The 22,924-nt window shown below is 53.6% G+C and overlaps 3 protein-coding genes across 3 annotated transcripts; all 3 read left to right on the forward strand.

Moving 5' to 3' along the window:
• Positions 1-8,095: 8,095 nt before the first annotated feature.
• LOC106822242 (metallothionein-1B) lies at positions 8,096-9,187 on the forward strand. The gene is made up of 3 exons (XM_014827353.3): positions 8,096-8,394; positions 8,694-8,759; positions 8,960-9,187. Exons 1-3 carry the CDS (start codon positions 8,367-8,369, stop codon positions 9,049-9,051), a joined length of 186 nt encoding a protein of 61 aa, XP_014682839.1. The 5' UTR covers positions 8,096-8,366; the 3' UTR covers positions 9,052-9,187.
• A 3,663-nt stretch (positions 9,188-12,850) lies between these two features.
• On the forward strand, positions 12,851-14,652 carry LOC106822243 (metallothionein-1A). Its single transcript, XM_014827354.3, has 3 exons — positions 12,851-13,005; positions 13,570-13,635; positions 14,385-14,652. Exons 1-3 carry the CDS (start codon positions 12,978-12,980, stop codon positions 14,474-14,476), a joined length of 186 nt encoding a protein of 61 aa, XP_014682840.3. The 5' UTR covers positions 12,851-12,977; the 3' UTR covers positions 14,477-14,652.
• A 5,549-nt stretch (positions 14,653-20,201) lies between these two features.
• On the forward strand, positions 20,202-21,975 carry LOC106822245 (metallothionein-1A-like). The gene is made up of 3 exons (XM_014827356.3): positions 20,202-20,358; positions 20,914-20,979; positions 21,715-21,975. The coding sequence occupies exons 1-3, from the start codon at positions 20,331-20,333 to the stop codon at positions 21,804-21,806; spliced, it is 186 nt and encodes a 61-aa protein (XP_014682842.1). The 5' UTR covers positions 20,202-20,330; the 3' UTR covers positions 21,807-21,975.
• The last annotated feature ends 949 nt before the right edge of the window (positions 21,976-22,924 follow it).

Raw genomic sequence — 22,924 nt, forward strand, 5'->3', positions numbered from 1 at the left:
GGGGATGCAAATATTCAGACCGTAACAGATGACTATTGTCAGAAAAACCCAGAAAATAACAAGTGTTGGCAAGAATGTGGAGAAATTGGGACCCTTGTGCACTGTTGGCAGAGACGTAAAATGGTGCAGCCACTATCGAAACAGTATGGTGGTTCCTCAAAAAGTTAAAAATAGAATTACCATACCCAAAGGAATTGAAAACAGAGTCTCAAAGAGATGTTTGTGCACCCGTGTGCATAGCAACGTTATTCAGAATAGCCAAAAGGTAGAAACAATCTAGGAACCCATGGACACGTGATGGATAAACAAAATGTGATATATACATACAATGGAATATTATTCAGACATTCAGACGGAGGAAATTCTGACACAAGCTACGACATGGATGAACTTCGAGGACATTATGCTGAGGAAAATAAGCCAATCACAAAAAGACAAATGCCTACGATTCCACTGAGAGGAGGTACCTAGAGCAGTCAAATCCATGAGACAATGGTAGTTACCAGAAGCTGGGGAGGGGGCCGGGAGGGTGTGTAATGGGTACAGTCTCAGTTTTGCAAGATGAAAAGAGTTCTGGAGATTGGTTGCACAACAATTTTAAAATCCTTAAGATTACCAAACTGTACACTTAAAAGTGGGCAAGATGGTAAATTTTAGGTTATGTGTATTTTACCATAATTTAAAATAAAATAAACAAAGCTAAATGGTGATAGAAAATAGTCACTATATGAGTGTGCCGTGGACTGAATTGTGTCTCCCCTCAAATTCGTGTGTTGAAGCCCCACCCCCCCAATGGGACTGTAATTGGAGATAGGGTCTATTAGGAGGTAATTAAGGTTAAATGAGATCATAAGGGTGGGGCCTTAATAGGATAGGATTAGGATTAGTGTCCTTATAAGAAGAGACACCTGTGAGCTCTCTCTTGCTCGCCCCTACACACGCACGCAGAAAGAAGAGGTTATGTGAGCACAGTGAGATGGTGGGTCCTACGAGCCGGGAAGAGGGCTCTCACCAGACCCCAACCCTGCTGGCACCCTGATCTGGGACATTTAGCCCCAGAACAGTAAGAAAACAGACTTCTGTTGTTCAAGGCACCCTTTTGTTATGGCTGACTAAGAGAGCCAGAATGTGTGTGTGTGACAAAAGATCAATAGCTACAATATGTAAATAGTTCCTACAAATTGATAAGAAATGAAAGACTCAATTTAGAAATTGTGCAAAGGATATAAATAAGCAATTCAAGGAAAAATAAACTCGAAAGGCCAAAGAATGAAGGAAATAATATTCAACCTCACTTCTGTCAAGGAAATGCAACTTAGGATAACATTTTGCCCACCCGTTTGGCAAAAGGGTAAAAGACTGTTATTTTTTATTGATAGTGAGGGATGGGGAATGGTCACGAACGCCTGTCCCCTGCTGAAGGCAGTGTAAATTGGTACGGCCATTTTGGGGAGCATTTTAACAGTAGTTACTGAGATTTAAAATGTACATCCCTTCAACCCAGGAAGTGCACTGTACCATCATCATTGTATCAGTGGAAGCCTGGAAACAAGCCAAATAGCCTTCAGTAGGGAAGTATAAAAGTGGTCATAATGAACACCTGATAAAAAGAAGGATGTGAGCCTCTGCGTACTGCTATGGAAGGACTACCAAAGCTTATCACTAAGTGAAAAAAACAGGGTGTAGAACAGTACATATAGTATAATCCTAATTGCGTAAAAATGGAAAGTGAAACTCCACATTATTTATACACCTGTGTGTGTGTGTGTGCGCCTGTGGGTCTTCAGGCCCGAGTGTGTCTGATATGCATACGAGAAACAGCAGAGAGGCTGTTGGTCTGCATGCCTCTCTGCACCACACAGTCCTGATCACTGTGGCTTTATCCTAAGTTCTGAAATTGGATAGAGTCAGTTCTCCAACTTCGTTCTTTTTCTGGTAGTATTCTTTATTGCTTTCCATCATTTGGCCTTTTAATGATCGAGTCTGTCTTTCCATGGGATTTTGAGCAGGCACAGGAGACACACATCTCCACTGAGTCTGCCATCTCAACCCAGCCCTCCCAACCATTTCATCGCAAAAGTATTTATGGGTGCCTAAAAATCACCATGCTGTGTTCTAGACGCTGAAGAGAGATGAAAAGAAATGTCTCTGCCCTTCAGGGAGCTCAGGGACCGTTGGGGAGGGTAAAACCACGGCAAGAACATCCGGAATGGAACCCTGGGTGCTTTAAAGCTGGAAGAAAGTTACAGACCATGGCACCCAGGCTCCTCCCATTTTAGCGACCGGGGACGGGGTGGGGGGTGGGGGGAGCTGAGGCCGAGGGAGGGAGGCGTGGTACAGATAAAAGCTCTGGTGCCTTAAGAAGGGAGAGACCCTGCCAGGGTGGGGGATCGGGGAAGACTCCTCGGAGGAGGAGGCATTTGCAATGGGCTTTAGGGGATGGTAAGGAGGGAGAAAAACCTGGTGTATCGAGGGCCAAGTGTGTTTGGAGAAGGGCATGCGATGCCCTGATCCTAGGGCAGAAGTTCTTGGGGACAGAAGAGGGAAGTTAAGGCCTGACTGGTAAGGAGGAGGTGATGCCAGAGGGAGTTCAGCTTCTCCCCGAGTGCAAGCTTTCAAAGCTGGCTCTCCACCAGGCAGGCCTCGCCCTTCAAGGAGCCTCCTTACCGGCAGCTGGCAGGATTCGATTCTCTCCGTTCCTCTGCATTATTAAGCACCCACCGTGAGCTGGGCGTGGTGCCAGGCGCCAGAGCCAGGACAGTGAGCCCAGCAGACACAGCTCACAGCCTGGTGGAGAGTCAAAGATTAAACAAAAAAACCATACACAGCACCAGCTGCCGGGAGAGGCTGTGCAGCAGGGCGGCTGAGTGCACAGGCTCTGGAGCCAGACTGCCTGGTTTGGTGCCTGACTAGCGAGAGGCTTTGAGCAGTGTTACTTAACCTCTCTGAGCCTCAGTTTCTCCCTCTGTAAAATGGGGACGATAGCAGTCCCTATCTTACAAGGCTGTCAGAAGACTAAAGGCTGGGCACGGGACATGGGCTACGGAAATGTTAGCTGCTTTAGAACTAGTAATTGTCATTGTAGTAAGTGCTACAGGGAAGGGGTGCGATGGCTGCTAACAGAGGGACTCAGCCTATTTTGGGGTCCAGGGAGGCTTTCTGAGGCAATGGCCTTTAAACTGAGACCCAACAGATGAGGGGGAGAGAAGGGTAGAGACAGCATTCTAAGGCTGAAATCAGACAACATACTACTGCCCTCCCCCGACGTAGCCAGACTTTTCAAATGGCTCTCAGTGATCCCAGCCTCCACTATTGACGCCCTGTGCAATCCCTTCCCCTTGAGCGTGGCCTGGACCTAGTGACTGGCTGCTAATGAATAGAATACAGTCATGCGTCACTTAATGACGGGATATGTTCTGAGAAGTGCGTTATTAGGTGATTTTGTCCTTGTGTGAATATCATAGAGCACTTATGGTATCGCCCCCTACACACCTAGGCCGTATGGTACTAATCTTATGGGACCACTGTCATACCTATGGTCCACCATTGACCGAAACGTTGTCATGTGGCTCATGACTACTGCAAAAGCGGTGGGATGTGACTTCCGTGATTAGGTTACAAACTGTCAATTCCGTCTCACGCACACACTTTTGTTGACACTCTCTCGTGCCCTCTTGCTCCATCACTACCGTGTTGTGAGATGCTCTGTGGAGAGGCCCACACGGCAAGGGGCTAAGTGAGGTCTCTGGCCAACGGCTTATGAGCAACAGAAGCCTCAGCACAATAGCTCATAAGGACCCAAACCTGCCAACAACCACAAGAGGGAGCTTGGAAGCAGAGCCTGTCCCAGCTCACGCTTGAGATGACTGTAGCCCTGGCTGGCACCTCGCTTGCTGTCTGTGAGAGACCCCCGAGCCCGAGGCCCCAGCTAAGCTCTGCCCCGATTCCTGACCCACAGAAGCTATGAGATAATACACGCGTGTTGTCCTAAGCTGCTGAGTTTTGGGGTAATTTGTTACCCAGCAATAAATAACTATTAGACCCCCCAAATGAAGGCAGAATCAGTAGAAGGAGGAGGAAGCAGTAAGATCAGACAGGCGTACTTGTGATGAGAAGCACAGAATCACAGGATCTCCCAGGGAGCAACGATCTAATCTCTTTCTGTCCCCCATCTAATGCTGGGACCCACAGCCTGTTTCCACTGCTGTGGGGACAAGAAACTATCTCCCAAGGTGATCCCTTCCAGGGACCAGTTCTCATTGCAAGAAAGGCCTTTCCCATCCGGAGCAGAATCTTTATCCCTGAAGTTCCCATCAACAGCCTGATTCTGCCCCGGAGACCACAGAGTACAAGCCTAATTTCTTCTTTTCAGCAGGGCGTAAACATGTAGGAGTGGAGTCAGAATGTCCTGGGTTCAAATCCCAGCGCTGCCACTTACAGCTGTGTGACCCTGAGCAGGCCAGGGAACCCTTCAGTGCCTCATCTGGAAGATGGAGATAATAACAACATCTGCCTTTGGGGCTGTGCTGAGGTGGAAGTGAAATCAACTCAGTGTACCCTTAGCACGAGACCTGGTGCAGAGAAGGTGCTCAGTATTATTCACTATGACTACTGTGGCAGAGGAGAGACTGCAAATTCATTGACTCCTCTCATCAAGATGTGAGGTCTTCGTCCTCTCCTCTTGAATCTGGGCAGGCTCTGTGACTCTTGACCAACAGAACGGGGTGAAAGTGACTCGTGCTAGTTTCAGGGCGCAGGGTGTAAGAGACTTGCAGCAGCCACACCTGTCTCTTGGCACTCTCCCTTTGGAGCCCGGAGCTGAATGTCAGGAGCCTAATTGCCCTGAGGCCACCATGCTGAAGAGGCCACATGCAGGGGCTCTAGTCAATAGTTCCAGCTGAGCTCAGCCCTCCAGCCATCCGTGTGAGTGAAGCTGTCTTACAACCTCCGGACCAGCCCATCCAACTGAGGGCCACCAAGTGACCTCAGTCAGTGACACATGAAACAAAAGAATCACCCGAATGAGCCCTGATCGAATTCCTGACCCACAAAACCAGGAGAGACAATAAACGGTCATTGTTTTAAGCTGCTAAGTTTTGGGCAACTTGTGGCATAGCTATAGATAATGCGAACAACCACTGTCCAGATATTTGAAGGTAACTGTTTCTTCCAGATCGAGCCTGCCCACCCCCTCAGCTGTTGCTCACATGACGGGGTTTTGAGTCTTAAGACCATTGTGATCAACCACTTTCTGGACAGTTGAAGCCCAATGATGAACACAGCTCTCAGGATGGTCTGCCCAATTGTGCCAGTTAAGACTCTATCCAGGATGATTTAACAAAAAAGGAAATGACTGACTCATAATGCCTTCAGGCATAGCTGGATCCAGGTGTTTCAATGATGTTGTCAGGCTCCATTTCCTTTGTGATAACTTTATTTTCAGGCTCTTCTCATGGAGACAAAAGGCTTTAGAAACTCAGCCTCACATACTCTTGGTTTCACATCTGGATGGAAAGAGTAATTGCCATTTTCCCAGCATACCCAGCAAAAGTTTCACTGATTCTCTTTGGTTTGTGGCTGGTGGTCCAATCAGAGCCAATCACTGTGGCCAGGGTAGTGGGATGGCCTGGGAGCCCATGGATGGGCCTAGTCCAAACAAACCACAAGGACAAACAGTGGGGAGGAGCGATTCTACACAGGAAAACTAAGGGTACTGTCACAGGGGAAGGATGAATGGACGGCTGGTGCAGAACTATAAATATCCATCTCAGTAGTTAAAAGGAGAGTGAAAAATCACCTCCCTCATTCTAGATGACATACTTCTATTAATTCAGTCTGGGGCACTTCATTGCCTCACACTGATGACTCACCTCGGATTTGCAGGGGGGTGTTTTTCCTCATCTAATTCTGCTTGGCTTCATCTCCCTCATCCCCTGCCATGTCTGGGATGCAGAATGAGAAAGTCCTCTCTCTCCACGTCTGTCCCAAGGACAGTGAGGCTTCCCAGTGGCACGTCCACGAGCAAGACTAGAGCCAGCCCCTCCGCCTCCCCCCCCTTCACCTTTGCTAATTGGTCACCCCTCCCCTCTCAGAGTCAAAATGACTCAAGGGAAACAGCTGAGGCCCAGAAGCAAATTTTACTGCCAACATAGATGGCCCAAACCCTGGGTTAGATTTAAAACTTTCTGGGCAAAAACAAGCCCTGTTATCTCTTCACAGAGTTGAATTGCTTCCTCAGAGTGGACAAGCAACCATCTGATTTATTAGAAACCAGGAGTTTTGCATATAATGTGTGTGTATATGTAAATAATAACAAAAACAAAACTGGCCCAAAGAGCGGACCTTCAGCGCCCTCGGGCCACAAGGCCGCCAGACACAGGGAGATCTCTGAGAATGTCTGTGTGCAACCCTGGAATTCTAGTATAATCTGATCATCCAGCAGACTGATCATTGACAGACTATAATCTGATCATTGACAGAATAGACGGAGGCTCAGAGGGACCCTGGCACAGAAGTGACCCAAGGTCACTCAGCAAGTGAGTAGCAGAGTGACCATTAGAATTGAGCCCCTCCCATAGCTCAACTCCCCCGCCCTGCTTGGCGTTTTCATTTGAGTGAGCACACAGGTCCCAAAGTGGCGAAATAAAGTGTTTTTACTTTCATTTTGTAATGGGCCCTAACTGAAGGTGGGGGCTGGGAGGGAGGAGACAACGAGGGGATTACCGTCATACCTCCTTCGCACCTACCGCACACTTGGCCCTGCGCCAGGGGCGGGAGACACATTCTGGGGCAATGACTGCTCCTGGGGTTTTCAGTGGCCGGCTGGGCTGGCGAGGGACACAGCTCAATCCAAGAATCGAACACGTTCTTACATATTAAAAACATGGACAGTGCCAGGAAGGAAAAGGACAGGATGTGTACCAGCTCGTTCCAAGAGCATCCTGACCCGGCAAGGGGGTCAGGAAGGGCTCCCCGGAGGAAGTGATGTTGGAGCTGAGCTCCGAGGACCTTTCCACAGGACCTTACACAAACGCTGCGGGAACAGCCAGTCCTCCGCCCGCCTCCTCACTCAACTCCCCGCGGCAGCAACCAGCACGCCCCTCGCCCCCCCCCCCCCCCCCCAGGAAGCTTCCAGTAATCCTTCCCCTAGCTGCGCTGATGACACACTCGGGATATTCCGACGACGGCGATCCAGGTCCCGTTACACAGCGGCCACACGCCCGCGGGACGGAAGCAGGATGAGCCTCCCCAGAGAGGAATTTGGGCACGCCCTCCGCTCTTCCCCCCAGCATCCACTGGGCGAGAAAGTTCTGGGGGGGTTCCCTTCCACACGTTCCAGGGCGATGCCAGCTTTCCAGCTGCTGCTTCCTCTGCAGGCTGGAATACAACTCCCCCCGCCCCCGCCCGGCAAAGACGTCCTCACTCTCAGGCCCAAGGCCACCGCCCACCTCCTCCCAGGCTGGTCTGAGTCTCCTCTCCTCGGCTCTCGCTGCCCCCGAGTGCACCCTCCATCCTAGCTATGACCCTGCCATCACTTTTCCCTGTGCCTCCATGGCTATGAGTCTCCTGGGCACAAGTCTTGGGGCTCCTTGATCCTTAATCGTCCTTCAGCATCTGCTGGACCCTGTGCTTTGGATCACCAGGTTCTGCTCCTCATTAGCTCTGCGACCTTGGGCAAGTTACTTAACCTCTCTGGGCCTTCATTTCCTCCTCTTTAAAATGGGACTAGGGGATAGTCCTTACCTCACAGGGTTGTTACAGCATTACATGAGATCTGGGACATAGCACGCTTAGTACAGTCCATATACAATCGGACACCAAGGCAGTCGATATACAATAGATAGATATGTCATCAACAGCCATCCCAGCGGGCTTAACCTCATGCTACACAATTTTTAAGCCTTGACAGGTCTAAAGAGTTTTTTATCATCTGTCCTCACTTCCAATCGATTTTTCATCCGAGCAGGATCCCCAGGACCCGCTTACACCCGCTCTCGAAGCACTCAGGGTCAAGTACAGGGCAGCGGGGGGCGGGCCGGGCACCCACCCTGGCAGCCCGGCCCGCGGCGTCCGCGCTCTGCGCCCGGCCCTTCCCGCACCGAGGCGGCCCCCGGGCGCACGTGGGGCGGCGTCTGCGAACCCACGGCCCGTGTGCACAGCCCGGTGCGCCCGGCCCGGCGCGCCGCGGGCCGCGGGTGACTCAGCGAGGGGCGTGTGCAGGCGGCCCGGCGGGGCGGGCTTTTGCACCCGTCCCGGTTCAGCCACTATAAAGGCCGCCCGCCGCGCTCTCGTCTCCATCACCCCTCCGCCAGGTCAGCGTTGCTCGTGCCTCTGTCCCCGGACTCCAGCCACCGCCTCAGTGCGCCATGGACCCCAACTGCTCCTGCGTCGCCGGTAAGGATGTCTAAGCCGCGACTGGGAGTCGGGTGCAGAGCTGGAGAAGCGGTTTCTGACCCTTCCCGCTCTTCCTAATCAGGGTAGGGTTGGCCCCCTTTCAGAGCGTTTTGGTGTGCCTTCCTCTGCTCTAGGTTAATCGGAGGCCCCGTTTAACCGATAAGGAGAGGAGGGTTTATGGCTTGCCCAGGTTCCCACGAGTGGCTTCTGGAACTGGGACTCGAACCGGGGCTGCTAGCACCTCTTCCCGCGTTCGAGTCTACAGGGACCCTTCTCAGATCCGACTTTTCTCCTTGCAGGTGAATCCTGCACCTGCGCCGGCTCCTGCAAATGCAAACAGTGCAGATGCGCCTCCTGCAAGAAGAGTGAGTGGAATCCTCTTTTCATCCACCCCTCAGCCCCGCCTCCCGCTGCCCAGCCCTCTACAGCGGCCGGAGAGTGTAAAGCGGGGAGTTGCCCCTTTCTCCAGGAAGGCGGCACCTCCACATGGCCCCTGTTGGGCGGGCGGGAATCCTTACTGATCTTTTGTCCCAAGCTCTCATCTCTGCCGCCCTCTCTTCCCCAGGCTGCTGCTCCTGCTGCCCCGTGGGCTGTGCCAAGTGTGCCCAGGGCTGCGTCTGCAAAGGGGCATCGGACAAGTGCAGCTGCTGCGCCTGATGTTGAGGAGAGCCTGCTCCCCATGTAAATAGAGCGACATGTACAAACCTTCATTTTTTTTCACACAGCGCTGACCCAATTGCTGCATCCCCTTTTCTATGAAATATGTGAATGACAATAAAAGTTATTGACCTTATTCGGACTCTGGTTTCCTTTCTGTGCATCGGGAATAAGGGATTTTATGCCCACCAGGGCTGGGGTAGGAGACTGGACTTCTAGTGAGGGGACTTGGCTTGTGGACTGAAATGTGAGGTCTCCAACTGAGTGCCCTAAGGCAAGCAGGTACCTCCCTGAACTTCGTTTTCTGTAAAATGCAAGAGCATTAGGCAGGATGCTAGAAGGGCGTTGGGCAGATACACGGTCGCCTCGCTTCTTATGTCAGGAGTCGATGGCATACAAACTTCTCGCTCCCTCATTTTCCATACTTTGATTCCCTGGCCAGCTTCAGTTCCTCATGGATTTCAGATCTGAGAGAATCTAAAGAGGGTGGAATCCGAGACAGTAGAATCTCTACCTGAGGTTCTCCAACTTTCTGTGGTGAAAGGCTGCCATTAATTTTCTATCGGTGGTTTTTATTTCCAAAGACTAAATAAACTTAGGTAAAATAAAGTTAATTACTACGAAAAATTTAAAAGTACACTATACCATTTTTTGATTCAATATATAAATTTGAATAAATATGCAAGGAAGAAAATAGCAGGAAAAATAAAGAATTTAGAACTATACCATTGTTTATTGAACGTGTGCACGGAGCACTGGAAACAGTTGACAGACGCCCCCCTGTGTAGATCTCACACACTTTGAGTGGCATGGGCCCCCACGTCCCCATAAGGAACGCTCCCTCTGCCTTTCCCAGGGCCACTGACGGGACACCTGCTCCCCTGAGAGCTCCTGTGGTGGCTCTGAATCTTTGGCAGTTCCTCTCTGGGTCGGGCTGAGATCGACCTCTCCTTCCAAATCCAGCCTCGGCTCCTAGAAACCCACAAAGTGACTGGGGATGCGGAGGGAAGTGCCCAGGCATTTCTCAGCAAGAGGGAGCGGGCCTGAGAACTGGTTCCATATGAAGTCCTTCACGTCTGCCTGTGCGGGGTGGAGTTTCTACAGTTTGGAGAGCGTGGTAGCCTTTATTAGGCAGGAGTGAGTCATTTATGACTTGTCATTCACGCCAACAGTTAGTGCTCCTGGCTATTTGTGGAGTGAATTATTGTTTGATGTTCAATCAAAGAGAAAGACGAGTCCCGTGGCCCAGGAGGCAGGACCACGCTTGCCCACAGGTGCCCTGTGTGAAGAGGGGATTTCAGAAGCCAGCCTGTGCCAAGCCCATGGGTGTTGGTGTCAGGCAGTCCTGGTTCACAGCCCACTAGGCCATCCCTGGCCATGCCACCTGAGAAAGTTGTGGATGGTCTCTGAGCCTCCACGTCCTCCTTTGTATAAAGGAGATGACATCTCACTGTGGGGGATTAAAGGAGAGAGTGGCCTGGCTCCTAGCTCGGGCTTCATACACAGCGTCCATCATGGTTACCACCCCCACCCTGACAGTGTGGAGAGGGAATCCTCACAGCTCCCAACAAGCCCCTGGAGGTAGGCTCATTGGTTTGGAACCAAGACAATGGGTTGGAGGCCAAAGAGGGATTGGAACCTTGGGGTTCCAGTGCCAGGGGAGTGTGGATGACCTGAAATAACTCCCCGGGACAAGAGGCTGCCACAGCATTTGGACAGACACAGAAGCCTTTCCCACGCTTCATCATTTGACCTGCACAGGGACCACAGAGAGAGTGAATGTCCAGGGGATGGAGTGATTGTGCCAACTTCCAGAGAGGTTCAACAACCTGTCCAAGGTCACACAGCCCACAGTCAGAGTTGTGAACCCATACTACGGCTGGCCACAGGTGGCTGACCATGATGTAACTGGATTTACATCCTGCCTCTCCTTGGTCAGAGCTGGAAGCCTTCTTAGAGATGGTCCAGTTGTGCTCCTGGCTTTAGAGATGGGAACCTGAAGCCTGGAGAGGTCACAGAGGTCTGCACGGGGATCCCACTGCCAGCTCAGTGCTCTTCCCACTGCTGCCTCTGGGCCAGGTGCTCAGCGTGCTCATCTTTCCTGTGGAGTCGTGGGGGGCATGGGGGGCGTGATGCAGCAGTCTGCCTGTGTGAGGGCCAACCCCACCTGTGTCACTTAGAGCCCCATGACGTCACCTCTCTGAGGTTCAGTCTCCCTCACTATAAGAAGGGTAACATTGGGGGCTGGCCCCGTGGCTGAGTGGTTAAGTTCGCGCGCTCCGTTGCAGGCATCCCAGTGTTTCGTTGGTTCGAATCCTGGGCGCGGACATGGCACTGCTCGTCAGACCACGCTGAGGCAGCGTCCCACATACCACAACTAGAAGAACCCACAACGAGAAATATACAACTATGTACCGGGGGGCTTTGGGGAGAAAAAGGAAAAAATAAAATCTTTAAAAAAAAAAAAAAAAGAAGGGCAACATCACAGCGCCTGCTCCTAGGATGAAATGCTTGAATATGTGCAAAGAACTTAGCATGATGCCCGGGACACAGGGAGTCATCTATGATGTTGGCTATTATTTTATTATTATCATTCAGAGCAGAGGAGACATTTTACTACTTCCAGACAAATAAACCAGGCTTGGTTTCTGTGTTGCTGTGTCCTGCATTGTCCTCATCAACCACGGGAGCAGGTGAGCAGTTGCCCAGAGAGGGGCATCTTCTCTCCCCACAACAGAGGGAAGGGCACTAGGGACACACAGCCATGAGCCAGACAGTCCATGTCCTCCAAACAGATACAGAAGGATGCCTGCCATCTCTGCTGTCACTTGCACCAGGATTTTGCTTAACATTTTCTTTTTAATGATTCGTGTATTCTCAGATATATTTATGACAAGCAGACTCTTTACCACTACTGAAAGTGAGAATCAGGTGACTTCCAGGCACGGAAGGGAGCCATAAAATCACATCTACCTTTCTTTCGCATCACTTTTGTCCCTCCCAGGATTGAGCTTGAAGGTCGGGAAGTGCTGCAGACGCTCCTCTGGGCCAGAGAGAAGCCTCCTCATGGACTCTTTCTTCCCCTGGGGACCTGACGGGAGTCAGATCCTGGGCGCCACTTCCCAGCACTGTGGCCCTGGGTCTGTGCTTTGTGCCGTTTTGCTTTTGGGAAACGGGCTCCTAACTAGTATTTTCCTTTAGGGCTGTTCTTAGGGTTCGGATGGGGAAAGTGGTGAAAAAGGACTGGCAGACTCAACGTGAGGGGACTGTCAGGAAGTCACAAAGGGAAACACCCACTCCTCTGGCTTTGTCTTTGAATGCCTGGTCAGCCTGCCACCTAAAACGATCCCTTCCCTGGGGGCATCCCGTGCTTAGGGAACTTCTCAGTTGTGTCTGTGCACCCAACTCCGGCGTGGCTGCAGCCAAGCCAGGGCCGCGACCGCGAGGCTGCGGGTGCTCACGGGCTCCAGGAAAGGGCGAACCTGAGGCCAAGGGCGCAGGGGCTGGGGGTGGGGAAGACGGCGAGGACTCAGGGGCTGAGGCCCAGGAACACTCGGGGTCGGGACGGATGCCCACCCCGGGAAAATTGGGAAGAGGCGGGCAGGGAGGCTGGGACACCGCATGGCCTCTGGCACACAAGCCCCGCCGCGGGACAGCGCCACAGGATCGACCCAGCGCTGCGCACGGAGCTCAGCCCCGCTCGGAAACCCTGCGCCCGGACCGGTGCGCACAGCCCCGCCGAGGGAGCTGCGGCCGCTCGGTCGCCCGGGGGCGGGGTGCAAGGACGGGGCGGGGCCTTTGCGCCCGGGCCTCCTGCTCTGCCTATAAAGTCAGCAGGCGGGCGCCTAGACGCCACCACGCCTTCCGACAGTCCAAGTGCATCTTTGGGACCTGCTTTTGGATCTCAGGACTCAACAAGGCTCGAAATGGATCCCAACTGCTCGTGCCCCACTGGTAAGAGACCCTGGGCTCTGGGCCTTAGGATGCCCCTTTCCAGGGCCAGGAGACAGCGTCCTTGGGTTAGGAGAGGAAGTGTTCTGAGTCTGAGCTGAGGTGGCCTCCTTCAGTTAGCACGTCTTGTGCTTTCACCCTGGCCAAGCTCCTGAGAGCATTTCCAGGCTCCTGGGCCTCTGTCTCAGTGTTGAGGGTACTGAGGCTCCAGGCTGTGCATCTCGAGGTCAGGGAGCTGCTGCACTGGGACCCAGTGCTGTGTCCAGGCCTCAGAGCTGCCAGGACTGGGTGGGAGCTGCCTCTTCGGGGTGCAGAATCTAAGGTCCTGGCCCCAGTCTCTCGGGGTGGCTCTGGAGCCTGGGACCCTCCTTGTGGAGCAATGTCAGGAGAGGACCTACCTTTCCCAGCAGAGGAAGAGAGAAGGGGGGGCTTCTCTCTATGTGCCCGCAGTGGGACAGCAGCTCCCAGGTCTGGGCCTGACAGAGGAGGGCGCACGGAGGGTTTGGGGACCGACTGCTGTGTCTGCATCAGCCTCCTGACTCCCTGCCTGGCTTTCCTTCCTGGCAGGTGGCTCCTGCACCTGTGCCGGCTCCTGCAAATGCAAAGAGTGCAGATGCACCTCCTGCAAGAAGAGTGAGTGTGGGCCCTTCTGGGGGTCTGGGGTGGGGCTGAGGCAGAGACAGAACCCAGAGCTCAGCAGGCAGGCATAGCCAAGGAGCCCGCTTCCCTACACCCCTGCTCTTTGCACGGTTCTGAGTCAGAATCGGAGTTGCCATAGCCCTACAGATGCTTGAGCCCCAACCTCTCATTCTAGAATGGGGAAACTGAACCCAGAGAGGTCACCAAATAGTGTCAAGGATGGAGCCAGACAAGAGCCTAGGTCTCCTGTCTCCTGATGCAGCCTTCAGAACCCTCCAGTCTTCTGAGCACTTTATGCCTCTGAACTTGGGGACCACGTGTGGTTTCTCAGACCTGGTGGTGCAGCCCTGTCCTGTCCAGGCAGCCTAGGTTTCCCTGGCCCTCCTGGGCGCTGCTCTGGCAGGGGTTTGCCCCTCTCTGATCTTGAAGACTTTCCGCACTTCATTTTAGGATTCTCGGAGGTGGGGAGCTGGCCTGACTGCCCCCCACCCTCCACCCCCCGGATGCTGTCAGTGTCTCTCCAGGCATTCTGGCCTATTCAGGACTCAGATGGTGCAGGGCACCCTTTTCCTAGTGGGTAGGACCTTACCCAAAGGTTCTACCCATTGTCTCAGGACAGAGCATGCCATCCTAACCTCAGGGTCCCCCGAGGCCCAGGGCAGAAATGGTGCCAGGTCTGCTGTTGGGAAGGGAGGTTCTGGTAACATCTGCCCTGACTTCTCCCTCTGCCCTCTGTTCCCCAGGCTGCTGCTCCTGCTGCCCCGGGGGCTGTGCCAGGTGTGCCCAGGGCTGCGTCTGCAAAGGGGCATCGGACAAGTGCAGCTGCTGTGCCTGATGTCGGGGAAAGCCTGCTCCCGATGGAAACAGCAACACACACACACACACACACATACAGCTACTAACACATACAACCCTACTGCTTTAAACATTTCTTGATACAACCCTGACCTTTTACCACAACTTGCCTGTTTCTATGAGATCTGTGAATTCCAATAAACGTTGTTGACTCTATTCTGGCTCTGTTTTCCTTTGTGTGTCTTGGAAATAAGGGACTTCATGCCCATCACAGCTGTGGTGGCAAATTGGACTGGAAGTACAGCGACATGTGTTCTGGACCCAAAGACTAACCCCTCACAACCAAGTGCCTGAATCAAGTCAGGATCCCTCTCTGAGCTTCAGTTTGTCTGCAAAAAACAGAAGCATCATCCAGATGACAGAAGGGCACAGGACAGACAAAGTTCCCCTCTACTCTCAGTGTAGATGTGGACCATAGAAACCTCGCAGTGTCTCATTTTCGTTCTCTGGGGATCCCCCGCCAATCCTCAGTCCGGGGTGATGTTAGGCCTCCAAAGTTCAACCCCCCAATTCTGTGGCTTGTACACGGGGCTTGCTTCTAAACCACTGTGTTATTGGACCTGCTTTTTTTTTTGTAACACAGATTTAACGATTGGTCAAAAAAAATGAATTACTAAGGAAAACATTAAAAGGACACTATCTACAAACCCCATTTTTAGATTCGACACACAGATTTTCAATAAATACATAAGAACAAAAAGGAAAATTAGAGATTTTTAAAAAGCTGTACTAATGTTCATCAAAGGTGTGATTTGAGCACTGGAAGCAATTCACAGAGGCCCCCATGTGTGGATCACCCAGGCCTTGAGTGGCACCACCCTGACATCCCCACAGGGAACCCTCACACTTTCTAGCCCAGGGCCACGTACAGGACACCCCTGAGAGCTCCTGTGGTGGCTCTGAATCTTTGGCAGTTCCTCCCTTGGTCGGGCTGAGATCGGCCCCTCCTTCCAAATCCAGCCTTGGCTCCTTGAAACCCGCAAAGTGACCAGGGATTTGGAGGGAAGTGCCTAGCCATTTCTCAGCACGAATGTACCCGAGAACTGGTTCCAGGTGAAGTACTTGCTGTCCACCCTGCAGAGGGGGTGGATTCCACAGTTTGGAGGGCATGGTGGTCTTTATTAGGCAGGAGTGAGGGGTTGAGTGATTTGCAACTCATACCAAGCGTTAGCCCCCTGGCTCTCTGTGCAGGGAATTGCTGTTCGATGTTCAACCAAAGAGAAAGACGAGTCCCGTGGCCCAGGAGGCAGGACCACGCTTGCCCACAGGTGCCCTGTGTGAAGAGGGGATTGTAGAAGCCAGCCTGTGCCTAGTACATGGGTGTTGGTGTCAGGCAGTCCTGGTTCACAGACTACCAGGCCACTCCCTGGCCATGCCACCTGGGTAAGTCGCTTGACCTCTCTCAGCCTGAGTTTCCTTACATTTAAAGAGGAGATTACATGTCACGGTGAGGAATTAAAGGAGACAGCATCCTGGCTCCTTGCTAGGGCTTCAGACATGGGGTCCGTTAGATCCTTCTGATCACGGGGACTTTCCTGGAGACGGAATCCTGTTGAATCCCAACAGCGTCTTGGGGAAAGGCTCATTGGTTGGAAGCATGACTCTGGGTGGAGGTTAAGGATGGATTGGAAATTTAATGACTTTGTGGCGGGCGTGTGTGGATGACCTAGAATAAGCCCCCTGAGACAAGACAGTGTCACAGCATTTGAACAGACACAAAAGCCTTTCCACTCTTCCAGTCTTAAGGTTTTCACACAAGCAGGTGACTGAGACAGCAAAGAGGAAGAGGCTGGAGTGACTGTGCCATCTTCCAGAGAGGACAAGCAAGCTGCCAAAACTCACCAAGCTGGAAAGTAAAGGGATGAAGGAACCTATGCTATGCTACAGGGGTGCCTGGCCACAGCTGACAGATCACAATGTCACTGGATGCTACGTCGTGCCCATCACAGTCCAAAGCTGGAAGGACCCTTGGAGATGGACTTCCTTTGCCCTTGTTTGAGAGATGGGAACCTGAAGCCCAGAGAGGTCACAGAGCTCTGTACGGGGATCCCACTGCCGGCTCAGTGCTCTTCCCACTCCTGCCTCTGGGCCAGGTGCTCAGTGTGCTTGTCTTTTCTGTGGAGTTGTGGGGGGGGAGAGGGCATGATGCTGCAGTCTGCCTGCATGAGGGCCAACCCCAGCTGTGTCACTTAGAGCCCTGAGATGTAACCTCTCTGTGGCCCAGTCTCCTCCCTGATAAAATGGGCAAAATAGGGGAAAGCGTATTTCTTAGAGGATGAAATGAGTCAAGACAAGTCAAGGACTTAGGAAGGTGCCTGGCACGGGGTGAGTGGGCTGTGACATCAGGTATTACTGCATTATTATTGTGCACAGCATAGGGGTATTTATTTATCTCCAGACAAATCAGCCAGGGCTGGGGGCCTCCTGTGTGTCCTGTGTTGTCCTCATCAATCTCATGAGGATGTGACCTGGGGATCAGAGAGAGTCCTTCACTCTTCCCACAGCACTGTGATGGGCACAAGGGGCACAGAGCCGTGAGGAAACTCTCTGTGCCTTCTCAGACAGCAGAAGAAACCTCCATTTCTCCTACAACCTAACCATGTTTTATTTAACATTGTCCTTTGAAATGGTTCCTATTTTCTTTCACGTACTTGTATGAAAAGTCTTTCTCTCTACTGAAAGTGAGAGTCCATCTTATTCCAGACATAGAAGATCACCGGAGAATCATACACATTTCACTGAGGGGTCTCTTTCTTGCTGCCCACGGTGGGGCTGGCAGCTGGCTCTTGTTAAAGGTCCAGCAGGAGAGAGTGGTGTAGACAGACCCAGACCAAAGCCTGCTTGTCACAGACCTTCCCTTCCCCTTGGGAAGCTCAGTGGATTCAGTCCCCAGCTGTGTGACCTCGGGCCGGTCACTTAGGCTCCCTGTGCTGCATTGTTGTCCTAGTGTAAAAACGGCTCATGCATAAAAGGGTTTTCCTTTCCAGTTGTTGTGAGTGTGCAAATCACGAGTGATGGAAACATGGCCTGGCACACGCTAAACGCCCTGGAGCTCTTAGGGATGGTGGAAGGGAAACAATCCCTTTTCTTGCTGTGTTATCGGAGTCATCTCCCTGTCACCTACTGTGAGCCCTCCATGGGGGGGTCCCACGCTGTGGGTACCGTCTGGAGTGGGGAGTACTGGCAGGCTATGGGGAGCACTCGATAGTTTTATAGAAAGGACTCGGACACATGTGCCCATATATCCCTTCAGCTGGGCACTGGAAAGAAAGAAAGAGGTAGAGGTCAGTGTCCGCCCTGTTGCAGCAGACAAAATAAAAGGTGCTCTAGGTGCAACGTGCGGACAGGGAGAAGAAATGGGGGTGGCAGGCAAAGGTCACATTGTGGGCTGTTCCTCTGCACACGACTTCCTCATGTTGCTGTCTGGCTCCAGCCAAGTGAAGGACGTGAGTGCCGGGCTGTGGTTGCACACGGGCTCCGGGAAAGGGGGAACCTGAGGACAATCGCTCTGGGGCTGGGGCTGGGGAAGACAGCGAGGACTCAGGGTCTGAGTTCCACGAATGTTCGGGGCGGGAATCGCTGCCACCTCCCAAAACTTGAGATGGGGCAGAGGGGGTGAGGGAAGGCTGGGACAACAAGTACGTCAGACACACAAGCCCCTCTGCACGAATGGGCGCCAGAGGGCGGCCCCCACCCTGCCCACCCGGCTCAGCTGCGCCCGAGGCATCCTTCGCCCGGCCCGGTGCACACAGCCCAGCCGAGGGCGCTGGGGCAGCGCTGTCGCCACCAGGCTGGGAGCAAGGACGGGGCGGGGCCTTTGCTGCCTCTGGCTGGAAAGGGAGCAGGCGGGCTCCTAGGCTCTACCGCGCCGTCCACCAGCCCAAGTGAATCTTCATCACCAGCTCTGGACCTGAGGATGCCCATTTCTCACCAGGGGACAGTGTCCCTGGGGTTAGAGGAGGGAGTGTTTTGAGTTTGAACTGAAGTGCACTCCTTCAGTTTGTGTGTCTTGTGCTTTCACCCTGACCTGGCGCCTGAATCGCCCTTTAGAGCATTTCCCGTCTTCCCAGCTTCCATGTCAGAGGGGAGTGGCCTGAGGCTCAAGGCTGTCCTGCTCCACCTCACCCAGGTGCTCAGGGGGCTTCAGGGCCCTGCCCCAGTGTTCTGTGCAGGCCTCTGAGTTGCCTGCGCTGGTTGGAGGCAGGGGACATGGTCTCTGCTGGGCTCAGCCATGAGGCCCTGTGGCGCCAACACAGGAGAGCATCTGGCCATCCTGGCCTGTGGGGAGAGGCCGTGGGTGAGACTTCCACCTGCCCTGAGTAGGACAGGAGCTCCCTCGTCTGGCCCGTGCCCTGAGCAGGAAGCATGTGTGGACCCACTGCTGTGTCTCCTAAGTCAGCCTCCTGGCTCCCTGACTGGGTTTCCTTCCTGGCAGGTGGCTCCTGCACCTGTGCCGGCTCCTGCAAATGCAGAGTGCAGATGCACCTCCTGCAAGAAGAGTGAGTGTGGGCCCTTCTGGGGGTCTGGGGTGGGGCTGAGGCAGAGCAGGGAGCCCAGAGCTCAGCAGGCAGGAGCAGCCAAGGAGCCCTCTTGCTGGCATCCACTTCCCTCAGCAACCGATTCAGGATCAGAGCTGAAAGAGCTATAAAGATGCCTGAGCCCCAGCCTTCCTTCAAGAACGGGGAACCTGAGGCCAGGTGGTGCTAGTCCTGGTACTGGTGCTGGGTCTCCTGCCTCACGAGACAGCTTTCTTAATGCTCTCAGGAGCTGAAGCACTATGACCATGACCTAGTCACCATGGCGTGGTTCTCTGACCTGCTGGTGCAGCCGTGTCCTGTGCTGGCAGCCCTGAGCTTCCCTGGGCCTGCTGGGCGCTGCTCTGGCAGGGGTTGGCCCCCTCTCTGACCTTGAGGACTGTCCTCACTTCATTTGATGGTTCTGGGCGGCTGGCCTTCCATTCCCCCAGGGGCCCTTTCACTGCCTCTCTTGGTTTTACTGCCTGTTGTGGACTCAGATGGTGCATGGCAGCCTTTTCCTAGTGGGTAGGACCTTTGCCAAAGGTTCTGCCAATTGTCTCGGGACACAGCATGCCATCCTAACCTCAGGGACCCCTGAGGACCACGAGGTCCCCCGAGGACCACGCTTGCCCACAGGTGCCCTGTGTGAAGAGGGGATTTCAGAAGCCTGTGCCTAGTCCATGGATGTTGGTGTCAGGCATTGTGGTTCACAGACCACCAGACCACTCCTCGGCCATAAGAGGGTGGGGGCTGGGAGTGAAGGAGGGGTTGCCACATCAACTAGCTGTCTCTGCACACAACTTCTCGGCTCCAGCCAAGCCTGACACTTGAGCGCCAGGCGGGGGTTGTACACGGTCTCCGGGACAGGGCTAACCTGAGGACAATGACGCGGGGGCGGGGTGGGGAAGACGCCTAGAGTTCAGGGTCTGAGTTCCAGGAACGCTTGGGGGCGGGACGGCTGCCCCCTTGGGTAAATTGCGAAAGAGGCGGCAGGGAGGCTGGGACACGATGTGCCGCCCGTCACAGAAGCCCCTGCCCGCCACAGAGCATCAAAGGGCCGGCGGCCGCGCGGCGCACCCGGCCCAGCTGCACTCAGGAATCCTGCACCCGGCACGGTGCGCACAGCCCCGCCGAGGGCGCTGAGGCCACGCGCTCGCCAAGAGGCGGGGAGCAAGGACGGGGCGGGGCCTTTGCGCCCGGGCCTCCTGCTCTGCCTATAACGGGAGCACAGGTGCTCCTGGGCTCCACCACGCCTACAACTAACTCCAGTGCATCGTCGTTGCTAGCTTGGTACCTCCGGCCTCACGTCAGCTTGAAATGGACCCCAACTGCTCCTGCCCCACAGGTAGGGACGCCGGGCTCTGAGCCTTAGGATGCACCTTTCCCGGGTGCAGGACAGACATCCTGGGGTGGAGGAGGGAGTCTGAGCTGAGGTGGCCTCCTTCAGTTAGCACGTGCAGTGCTTTCACCTGGCCAAGCTCCTGAGAGAGTTTCCAGGCTCCTGGGCCTCTGTCTCGAGTTGAGGGTACTGAGGCTCCAGGCTGTGCATCTCGAGGTCAGGGATCTCCTGGACTGGGACCCAGTGCTGTGTCCAGGCCTCAGAGATGCCAGGACTTGGTGGGAGCTGGGGACATTGCCTCTTCGGGGTGTAGGACCTAAGGCCGTGGCCGCAGTCTCTCGGGGTGGCTCTGGAGCCTGGGACCCTCCTTGTGGAGCAACATCGGGGGGGACCTACCTTTCCCAGCAGAGGAAGAGATGGGGGGCTTCTCTCTATGTGCCCGCAGTGGGACAGCAGCTCCTAGGGCTGGGCTTGACAGAGGAGGGCGCACGGAGGGTTTGGGGACCAACTGCTGTGTCTGCATCAGCTCCTGACTCCCTGCCTGGCTTTCCTTCCTGGCAGGTGGCTCCTGCACCTGCGCTGGCTCCTGCAAATGCAAAGAGTGCAGATGCACCTCCTGCAAGAAGAGTGAGTGTGGGCCCTTCTGGGGGTCTGGGGTGGGGCTGAGGCAGAGCAGGGAGCCCAGAGCTCAGCAGGCAGGAGCAGGCCCATGACCCCTCTTCCCTACACCCCTGCCCTCAGCACCTGAGTCAGAATCAGAGCTCAGGAGCCCTACAGATGGTTGAGTCCCAACCTCTCATTCTGGAATGGGGAAACTGAGCCCAGAGAGGTCACCAAATAGTGTCAAGGATGGAGCCAGACAAGAGCCTAGGTCTCCTATCTCCTGATGCAACCTTTGGAACCTTCCAGTTTTCTGAGCACTTTATTCCCCTGAACTTGGTGACCACGTGTGGTTTCTCTGACCTGGTGGTGCAGCCCTGTCCTGTCCAGGCAGCCTAGGTTTCCCTGGCCCTCCTGGGCACTACTCTAGCAGGGGTTTGCCCCTCTCTGATCTTGAAGACTTTCCGCACTTCATTTTAGGATTCTTAGGAGTGGGGAGCTGGCCTCCCCCACCGAGCCTCCTGATGCCGAGTTTCTCTCCAGGCATTCTGGCCTATTCTGGACTCAGATGGTGCAGGGCACCCTTTTCCTAGTGGGTAGGACCTTACTCAAAGTTTCTACCAATTGTCTTGGGACAGAGCATGCCATCCTAACCTCAGGGTCCCCCGAGGCCCGGGGCAGAGCTGGTGCCAGGGCTGCTGTTGGGAAGGGAGGTTCTGGTAACATCTGCCCTGACTTCTCCTTCTGCCCTCTGTTCCCCAGGCTGCTGCTCCTGCTGCCCCAAGGGCTGTGCCAGGTGTGCCCAGGGCTGCGTCTGCCAAGGGGCATCAGACAAGTGCAGCTGCTGCGCCTGATGTCGGGGAGAGCCTGCTCCCGAAGGAAACAGAGCAACACACACACACACATACAGCTACTAACACATACAACCCTACTGCTTTAAACATTTCTTGATACAACCCTAACCTTTTACAACCTTCCTGTTTCTATGAAATCTGTGAATTTGAATAAAAGTTGTTGTCTCTATTCTGGCTCCTTTTTCCTTTATGTGCCTTGGAAATAAGGGACTTTGTGGCCACCATGGCTGGGATGGGGAATTAGGGTGGGAAACTGCAGAGACCTGGGTTCTGGTCCCAAAGATTAGCCCCTAACAAACCGAGTGCCTGAAGCAAGTTAGGATCCCTCTCTGAGCTTCACTTCCTCGGCGAAAAATGGAAACATCATCCACGTGACAGAAGGGAACGGGCGAGACACAGGTTCCCCTCTATTCTCACTGTAAGTCTTGACGGCATAGAAAGTTCTCAGTGTCTCATTTTCATTGTCTGGGGATCTGCTGCCAAACCTCACTCCTGGGTGATGTTAGGCCTCCAAAGTACAGTGAGGGCGGACTTCATTCCCCACCGTGTGACTTCTACTTGGGACTTGCTGGTAAAACACTGAGTTAAAGGACCTGTTTATTTTCTAGCAGAGATGTAAACTTTGGTCAAATAAAATGACTTCCTAAGAAAAACTTTAAGAGGACACAATATACAAATCCCACTTTTAAAGTGAACACTTATCATTTCAATAACTGAAGAACAAAGAATAAAACCAGAGATTTAGAAATGCTGCTCAACAGCAAATCTATATAATGTTATAAACGAGTGTTACCTCAATAAAACAAAACAAAAAAACGCTGCAACTTATTCACGGAAGGTGTGATTTGAACACTGGAATAATTCACAAACATCCCTGTGTGTGGGCTACGCAGCACACTGTGCATGGCATGGCCCCTGACATCCCCACAGAGAACCCTCCCCCTTCCCTGCCCAGGGCCACTGTCGGGACACCTCCCCTGAGAGCTCCTGTGGTGGCTCTGAATCTTTGGAAGTCCCTCCTTCCAAATCCAGCCTCGGCTCCTTGAAACCTGCAAAGAGACCAGTGCTTTGGAGTGAAGTGCCCAGGCATTTCTCACTAACAATGGACCCGAGAACTG

The sequence above is a fragment of the Equus asinus genome, chromosome 28, assembly GCF_041296235.1.
Source record: "Equus asinus isolate D_3611 breed Donkey chromosome 28, EquAss-T2T_v2, whole genome shotgun sequence".
Taxonomy (NCBI): domain Eukaryota; kingdom Metazoa; phylum Chordata; class Mammalia; order Perissodactyla; family Equidae; genus Equus; species Equus asinus.